The sequence below is a fragment of the Platalea leucorodia genome (assembly GCF_965183815.1).
Source record: "Platalea leucorodia genome assembly, chromosome: 1".
Taxonomy (NCBI): Eukaryota; Metazoa; Chordata; class Aves; order Pelecaniformes; family Threskiornithidae; genus Platalea; species Platalea leucorodia.
The window spans coordinates 23,554,756-23,563,250 of NC_138823.1; the positions used below are offsets into that span (position 1 = coordinate 23,554,756).

The following is an 8,495-nucleotide window of genomic DNA, read 5'->3' on the forward strand; positions in this document are numbered from 1 at the left end:
GAATGTGGCAGAGAGCGGGGCCTGCTGGGAAGAGAGGAGCCGGGCTGAGGGCAGGCGCCTACCGCAGTCCCTCCGGCAGTGCGGCGCGGCGCTGCCCGCGGCCGCCGGCGGCAGACGGAGCTCGCTAGGCACCGACCTGCGGCTTCCCGGCCGCTCTGACCACATCTTTTTCCGAGCGCCAGGCCCGTCGTCAGGCTGCGCTCGGCCCCGCAAGGCGCCCCGCAAGGCGCCCCGGCCCGCCCCAGACCGGCCCGGCCTCCTCAGGCCCGGGGCAGGGTCCCCGGCGCCCGGGGCAGGCGGGGGCCGCGGACCCCTCACAGCGGGAAGGGGGAGGGGGGGCGGCCGGGAGCACGAGCCCGCCCCCCCCCCGGCCAGGCCCGCGCGGCCACGGCGCTCCCCCCCCGCTCCGCCCCCGCCTTATGTAACGGGCGGGCGCCGCCATTGGCCGGCGGGGACGGGTCGCGCGCCGGCAGGGCTGGGCGGGGCGGGCGCCGGGGCGGGGCCGCGCATGCGCAGTGCCGCCCCGTCCCCCCGTCCTCCTCCTCCTCCTCCTCCTCCTCGTCCCGGCCAGGCGGCGGCGGCTGCTGCGGGGCCGCGCGGAGCCTTCTCCTCCCGCTCGCCAGGGCCGCCCAGGCCGGACTCCCAGGCCGGGTGAGCGGCGGCGCCGGCCCTTCCTGCGGCGGCGGCGGCGGGGCGGGGGTCGCGGTGCGTGTGGGGAGCGCGGCGGGCCGTGGCGCGGCGGAGCAGGCCCGCCCCGGGGGGAAGGGGGCGGCCCGGCCCGGCGGCGAGGCGCGCTCGGCTCCCGGCCTGCCGCGGGCTGGGCCTCCGCGCCGGGGCCCACTTCCTTCCTCGGCCCCTTCCCGCGGGGCACGTGGTGGGGCCGGCCGGGCTGCGGCCGCGGCCTCCCTCTGCCCCTTCGCGCCTCAGGCCGGGCCCAGCCCGGGGGCTTCCCTCGCAGCGGCGGCGGGCCGAGGCCGAGCTTCTGCTCCTCCGGCCCCAGCCCTTGGCCGCCGGGCCGGGCCGGGGAAGCCAGGGTACCTCGAGCCGCTGTTTGTTTCTGGAAGTGACAGCGGAAGCAGCTGTCGGTGTCCGGTTTTAGGACTTGAAACTCTGCTCGGCTTCGGGGTACTTGCAAGGGAAATGACCCTGTGAGAGGCGTTAACGTACTGCAGGCTCCAGCCTCGCTGCCCCGCAGTGCCCCTGCTGTGGCCATTATGATTTGGCAGCAAATTTTTCGGTGGTGTTTGGCTTCCTATGTGCTCACGCATTTTTATTTCAGCACAGCAGGCCTGTTTGCCAGACTCTCTGAGGGTGTGCCTGATAAGGAAAACAACATTTATCTGCGTTGTGCAACTGAGATACTGATTTAGCCTTGTAGATGAGCTCATCGTTCTTTCAAACGAACTTTGGGATTATTTTTATCCCTTTCTTAGTATACTGATAGCCCAAATAATCTTAATTTTCTAGTCATTGAGTATTTGCTCTGTGCGTTTCAACTGTATTAGTGTAATTTGCAGTATTTAAACTCTTGGATTTTTGGTCTCGGGCATCATATGGAGGTTGATATTTTTAAGCAGATGTTTTTGTTCACGTTTTCTTGTTTGTCTTAACTAAAACCAGCAGTTGCCAAATGCGTACAAGCTCAGTGTGGTTGGCTGTTGCAATGTTGTACTTAACAAGCTCTTATCGAGAGACTAAAACACAAAGTAATATGCAAACGCTTTATGAAAATCACTCTTTTTTTATTACATCTGAGTATTTTCTATCAGGAACCCCCTGACTTCTGGAGGATTACTGTAAGGCTAGTAAAACAGATCTGAAATAAACCCTACAGTTCCTTCTAGTGTATGCAAAGCTATTGGCAATATCTCTTCTTTCTTTCTTTTTTTTTTTTTTTTTTAATGGGAATTCAATGTTCTCGTTGAGCCATGCTGTACATAAACAGTGTGAGGCCCTGGCTGGGATGTTTCGAAGTAACTGTAGCACACAGTGAAACACAGACTGGTATTTTTAGTCTTATTAACATTCAATGCTGTATCTCATGGAAGCTGTTGAATGCCACGTGTATTTCTGTATGCTTTTTAATAGAATTTGTGTTTTCTTATGTTCAATTTTGTTAGCCATATGGAATTCTAAATTCTCCTTTAGAGAAACTGATGGGGGAAGAGGAGGGAACGCTGAAGATGCAGCGTAGTACTTCTGCAAAGGGTTACGTGGTGGTGTTAAATACCATGAAAGAACCGGACTGTGGCCTGAGAGGTGCCTCTCAATCCACAAGAGCTGTTTTGGGTCTCTGGACCATCTTTTTTGCTCAGTGTTAAGCACTGTGATGTCCAGAAATTCTTGCAATACTAGTGAATTTCCAGATGAAGTTGATGTGTCCTAGAAACTTCATTTTCATAATAGTTTTAAGGGCTTTTCATGCATATGTACTGGAGGTCAGTCTTTGTTTGGATAGGCCGTTCTCCTTGCAGTGGGAGGCTGTCTGTCCTTGTGAGAAGGACTGCAGGCAGACCTGTTGTAGCCACACAGTGTATCTCATGAGTACCAAACTTAGACCAAATGCCCAGGTTGCCTAGAGGAGCAATGACCAACCAGCCAACCTCCTGGGAACATCAGATTTTCCTAGTTGTCCTGAAAATAATGGACTTCACTAGCTATCCTGTGCTTGCATAGTAAGTCTTGTGCTTCTGTGAGAGCTGCACAACTGGATTATGCGTGGGCCGTGAGGGACTGTGAGAAAGATAATAGCAGAAAGTGGGCTGCTGGGTTGTGTAACCATGCTCCGAAGCCTGCTCTGTTGGTGCGCCCAAATCCTGCTGGTGTCTGATCTGGGGGTGGGCTGCAAGCTGAACTGGGTGGCCTAGTGGGCTGCGTGCAGGTGGAGCGTTGGTGTTGTAAAATACACTGTTTTGCTGCTCCCTGAAATACGATTTTTGTAGCTCATTTCTTCTTGTGGTGGATCTTCCAGTGGTAGGTGGTAATAGTGTTTGCTTCCTTTACGCTACTGTCTTGTATAGAGTAATGGCTTCTGATGGGGGCAATTTTACTTTTTTTTAAGAAGTACATATGCATGGAAAGTCGGCTGAGAATCAAGGATGGCCACCTGTAAAAATATCCTTGAATAAAGAGGGATGACCTACTGTTCTTGCCATTCCCAAGTCCAAAGCAGATCACAAGCACGTATACTAGAAGAGAGTAACACAGGTTGGGTAATACTTTGATTTGCCTTTCTTGGAACCTGTTTCAAGTTCCAGAAATAAAGGTTGAGTCTTAAGCTTTTTTTTTTTAAAAAAAAAAAAAAAAACCCAAACAACAAAACCCCTAAATTTTACTGTACCTGTGGAAATAGTGAATAAGTTTCTATTAACTAGAAAGTAAACATTAATTGTTCTGACTATTGAAAACACTTTTCAAAAGTAGACCTTGCAGCTTTGTAGAGGAAGAAACCTTAGAATGGACTAAATAATTCTGGTGCGTATTTTAAGAAAGATACTAAGAAAGATACCAGAGAGTCTCTGCACAATGAAGAGCTTGAACAGATGTCTGTTGTGTATGAATTATCGGAGTTGTAGGCCTTATGGACAGAGCGCATGACTGCTTTATGCTCATGGTTACGGCTTCTGAGTCAGCTAGCAGCAGTAGTTTCTCACATTTGTAGACTAAATGTCTTCTTTCTGTTTGTAGATATGGCTCGTGGACAGCAGAAGATTCAGTCGCAGCAGAAAAATGCCAAAAAGCAAGCTGAGCAAAAAAAGAAACAAGGACATGATCAGAAGGCTGCAGCCAAGGCTGCCTTGATATATACCTGCACTGTCTGTAGGGTAAGAGGAACCGAAGACAAAATATTATCATAGGCAAATCTGTCTTCCAGCTTAGAGCAGAATTTTTAGAAGATTATATAGTGGAAACTAAAATATTTCTTAAGTGGCTGTCTAGCTTGTTGCTGTAAGCATTTGCATCTGTTATGTGACTTGCTTACAGATTACTCAGGTGTACTGATAATTGAGATATGAGAAAATCTGAGAGGTCGTGTACAGATCTGTTTTGGGTAGTTATTATGCTTTTTGAATTGCAGGAGCCTGCATGTGCTGTTAGTATAAAATGTAAAAAGTGTGAGATCACTTCCTGTTTAATCTCCAAATGGAAACATCTTTTCTTTGTGGTGGAATTGGCCTCTCTTAGAATCACTGGTTATTGATGTTAACGTGGAGAGGAAAAGTGGTGGTGCCAAAAGCTTTAGTGTACGTTTCATACACAGTTAACTTCTACCAGAATAAATGACTTGACAAGAGAAAAGAAATGCGAGCGCTAATCAGATTATACTTCCCTTCTGGCTGGTTTTCCTGAATGTGCTCGTTTTGGAGCTGAAGGATAAACTTGCCATTTTCACTTAAATGGTCGGTCCCGGAATAGATTTGTCACTTTGAATGTCTTAAATAAGATTCCAAATTAAGGGCTGCTCACTTAAGTACTTGTAACCAGCTCCTCTTCTTGTGAAATCAGGCTGTAGCAGCAATCACTTTGAGCAGTTGGTGTCTGCAACTGTGTAGTAGCAATGGTCTGAGATAGCTTGTGCCAGGTAAAGAACCAGTCTATGCCACGTAACTCTTTGGCATATTGATAAACAAAAGAAATAGCTTTTGTAAAGATTTGATTCTGAAAAGGAAAAACATTTGTCTTTTAGGTGTTGAAAAAGAAAATGTTAAAGAGGTAGGTTTTCCACCAAACCAGCATGTGAAGTGTAAGATCTGCAGGGAGGTTGCTATCAAGAATAATACTGTTGATGAACATGCCAAAACAGTGTGATACCAGTGCTTAAAAGCACCTCTCTGAAAATCTGAGGTTAAATATTATCTCTTAATCTGCAGCTAAACTAATGGTGCTTCTGTCACTAGAGCAGTGTCATTGAGGAGACAATTTGCTTCAGGAAAAAGAAAATAAAACACAGGGGGGAACAGGTTTTGCAGTATCATTTAACTCTTGTACTGTGCATAAAGTTAAATGTCTCTCTTTAATCAGACACAAATGCCGGATCCCAAGACCTTCAAACAGCACTTTGAAAGCAAGCATCCTAAGACTCCACTTCCTCCAGAATTGGCTGATGTTCAGGCGTAAAGTTGTCTACAGGTCATTACCTTAATTTTTTAAATGATTGTCTGAGAAAGGTATATTATGAATTAGGTTTTTTTTACCATCACCAACTGGGACTTAAAACTTGCTTCATTTCCTTTAATCTGAAAATTAACTATCAGTTAAAGTTATACCCCTGAACTGTTTGTTACCCAGGAGAAGCAAGCTAATACTTGTGTAGGTGAAATGGCTGTGGCATCTCACTGTGTGTGGAGGTTGTTTTAAAAGGGATTAATGTTATTGCAAATGGTCATCCTTAAGAGTTGTAGGAATACTTTATTATTTAGTTCTTGCTTTGACATGTTAGTTTTGCTTTGAACAAAATACATATAATAAATACAATCTGTCTGTTGCTACAAAGCATGTAATGGAAATAGTTGTTTAGTGTATTTCCAACAATTGAGCCTTTTTGTTCCTGAAGCTATGCAACCGAATGCAGATTTTTCTGCATTCAAGTATAAAACTTTAACCTCTGTGTTAACTATAGAAGAGATTTCCCAATAGTCAGTTGTTAGGCTGTAACTGAAAGTGGTTATAATAAAAGGCTGAAATGAGGTAAAAAGCGGTATTATGGTATTTCATTCACATAAAGGTAAACAGCATTGTGTAACAGTTCAGCTTAACTGAGTTATTCTTGTTTTTTGTAGGTGAAATCATGGCACCTATTGACTCTTCTACTGTCAGACCTTACATAACAAACCTGCAGCTGCTTTTCTAAAACTGTTGATCAGCAAAAATGAAGGGGCTACAGAAACATTCATATTTTTATGCTGTTCCCTCTTGGGCTTCATGCAAAGACAATTCTGTGTAAATGTACAGTTGTGCCCTATTTGGAAATCCTGAAAAATCAGTCCATACTTGTTATAAAAAATTTTTTACAATTGTAATTATATTGATGTTCATATTGTGTAAAATAACTCATTTAATAAAGTAGTACTTTGATTTTACAATATCACAGATTAAATCCTTGTAGAAGTTCTGTTTCAACTTTCTGCATTATCTGCCTTATAATAATAAAGACAAAGTGGAATTTTCCCCATCCTGCCAAAACATGAGCAGTATCATTCCACTGAAAGTAATGTACATTACAGTAAATTAATCTTAAGTGAAGAGGGAAGCTGCTCAGATTTACTGTTCAGTGTGCTGCCTGCTTGAGCCCGGTCACTAGTGGTCAAGTGCTTGGCTCAAGGCGCAGCAGACTCCCTAGAAGCTGCATGAGAATCGTGAGACTTCCTTCTGCATTTTTGTCCTGTGTGTTGGAGTTTAATACTGCAAGCCATTTCAAATGGGATTCCTTTACTGTGAGGGATCATGTTCCTTGAAGTCATGCACTGGAGAGACTCTCGTTGTGCTTGTTGTCCTCTATATTTGGTAGATAGCTGAGGAAGCTGAGAGGTGGCAGGACTGAATGCTTCTGGGTATGCTGGCTTGAAAAATGTTTGCCAATATTAGGTTAAAGCAACTCTGCTCTTAGTCGAAAAATTGATTTGAAAAGATTTGTAATGGTATTTTGAGCAGTCAACCACACATGTTCCCCCTCAAATGCGGTTATTTCAGTAGCAACTCTTCGAGAAATATGTAAAATAGCCATCCATTAATAACCTTCCTTCACAACCAGCTTAAAATACGCCTGTTGGAAAAGAGCCAAAGCAACTAAAATAATATGGCTACTTTAAGAAATCGGATGTGATTAAAGTTGCATTGACAAGAAAAAGCTGGATAATAACTCTCTGGCCAAGAACATTTGAGCAGCTAAACATAATTCCCCTTAAAGTGTTCTGGGCTCAGTTCTAATCCCAGATGTACAGCACAGAAGTAGTGGAGAAACATCTGTATTGTGCTAGAAGGTCTGCTCTACAAAATCCCATCTTCGGCCTTTGGAGGGGGCTTATTTAAGAGCTTTAGTTTTGACCTTGCAGTAAGAAGCAATACTAGAATTGCTGTGATTTACTGAGGTTACAATGGATGTAAAAATTCTGGCAGTCCATGTAACCCTTGCTATGCAGCAGGACTGTACATCTGACCTTCGAATGGCTTCCTAAAATCTAGGACCATAGTCTCAAAGACTCATTCACTTAAAAGAATGCACTTGGTATTTTATTATATAAAGCCTTTGTCTTCGTCCAGTCATTTGCTCTTTATTGAACTACTTCTGTGAGACTAGCTTCCTGTCCTCTTTGCTGTGACAGTATCTCTGTAAATACTTCCTTTGGCATAAAGTTTCTCTGTATTATAGTCACTCCAGAATAACCTGTATACCACTTAACTTTTATAGATAATGTCGTTCTCCTCTGAGAGTAATCCACTACTGCACTTGTACACCTGACATCAGAATGTAACGCTTCATTTATTTTTCTTTAATGTTATCAATACATATATCCTGACAAACTGGCTCCCATGAGGCAAGAAATCTGCTCTCGACCTTTGTGCTGTATGGGGGAGAGGTACTTAAATGTTCTGATGCGTAGTTTGTCTAAAAATACGCTGAGTGCAAATGGATAAAGATGTTTCTTGCACTGATTGGTGTTTGGTAATCTGGTTTTACTTTGGAAAATGTTCTGGGATGTATCCCTATAGCTTGGTCCTGAGGTGAAGTACATGTTCTATTCTTTCAATTCAGATTGTGTAGCATTAAATAAAAAGATTTTGTTTCATAAACAATCTCTCTTAATGAGCACTGAAGAGCTGGAAGGCTGCAGCACTAGTGGGATGGTTAACTTCAGTTAGAATTGCATTTTTAAAACTTTATGATGCTCAAGTTGAAAATTCCCTATGAATTTATGGTTTTTAATGTATTAGAAGGCAAGGGTGATCCTCCGTTCAATAAGATGCCTAGCTGCAGTAGCCACAATCTCAATTACAGAAATAAATGAAAGCTATGACTGAATTGTTATAAAGGCTTTATAAGTATAGGGGGGATGCTATACTAAATGCGGGAATCGTCCTCATTTAGAATATCTGCAATACTCCTTGTACCTAAAAGGTCAGAGGAAGGACTAGGAGTCCTCCATCATCTCTTCCTGATCTGAAGGATGGCACCCTGTTACCTGGCTAAAGACACAGTTGTGCATTGTAATGTGTCTGATTAAAGAGAATTAAAAACCTAAAATGTAAAATGTCATATTTCCTGCCTGCTTTTAAAACCAAGTATTACTGCACTTAGAAAATTAATTTCCTGGCTGTGGACAGTCCCGGAGCTTGAAGCTGTCTAACTTTACAAGAAAGAAAAATAGGCATGGAAAGTTTCCCGTGTTCCCTTGAGAAAGGTTCATCTTTGTGCAGGGACAGCATTTAGGTAAAGGGTTCTTACCCATACCATTGTCAGTATGGGCACCAGCTCTTATGGATACTTGTGGAGCAAC

At 44.4% G+C, this 8,495-nt stretch overlaps 1 protein-coding gene across 2 annotated transcripts; it reads left to right on the forward strand.

Annotated features, from left to right (window-relative positions):
* Positions 1 to 497: 497 nt before the first annotated feature.
* ZNF706 (zinc finger protein 706) lies at positions 498 to 7,653 on the forward strand. Of its 2 annotated transcripts, none has more exons than XM_082313874.1 (4): positions 498 to 651; positions 3,688 to 3,824; positions 5,023 to 5,130; positions 5,781 to 7,653. In XM_082313874.1, exons 2-3 carry the CDS (start codon positions 3,690 to 3,692, stop codon positions 5,116 to 5,118), a joined length of 231 nt encoding a protein of 76 aa, XP_082170000.1. In that variant the 5' UTR covers positions 498 to 651; positions 3,688 to 3,689; the 3' UTR covers positions 5,119 to 5,130; positions 5,781 to 7,653. The 2 variants fall into 2 exon arrangements, with proteins under 2 accessions (XP_082170000.1, XP_082170001.1); XM_082313875.1 differs by lacking the exon at positions 498 to 651 and adding an exon at positions 687 to 705.
* The last annotated feature ends 842 nt before the right edge of the window (positions 7,654 to 8,495 follow it).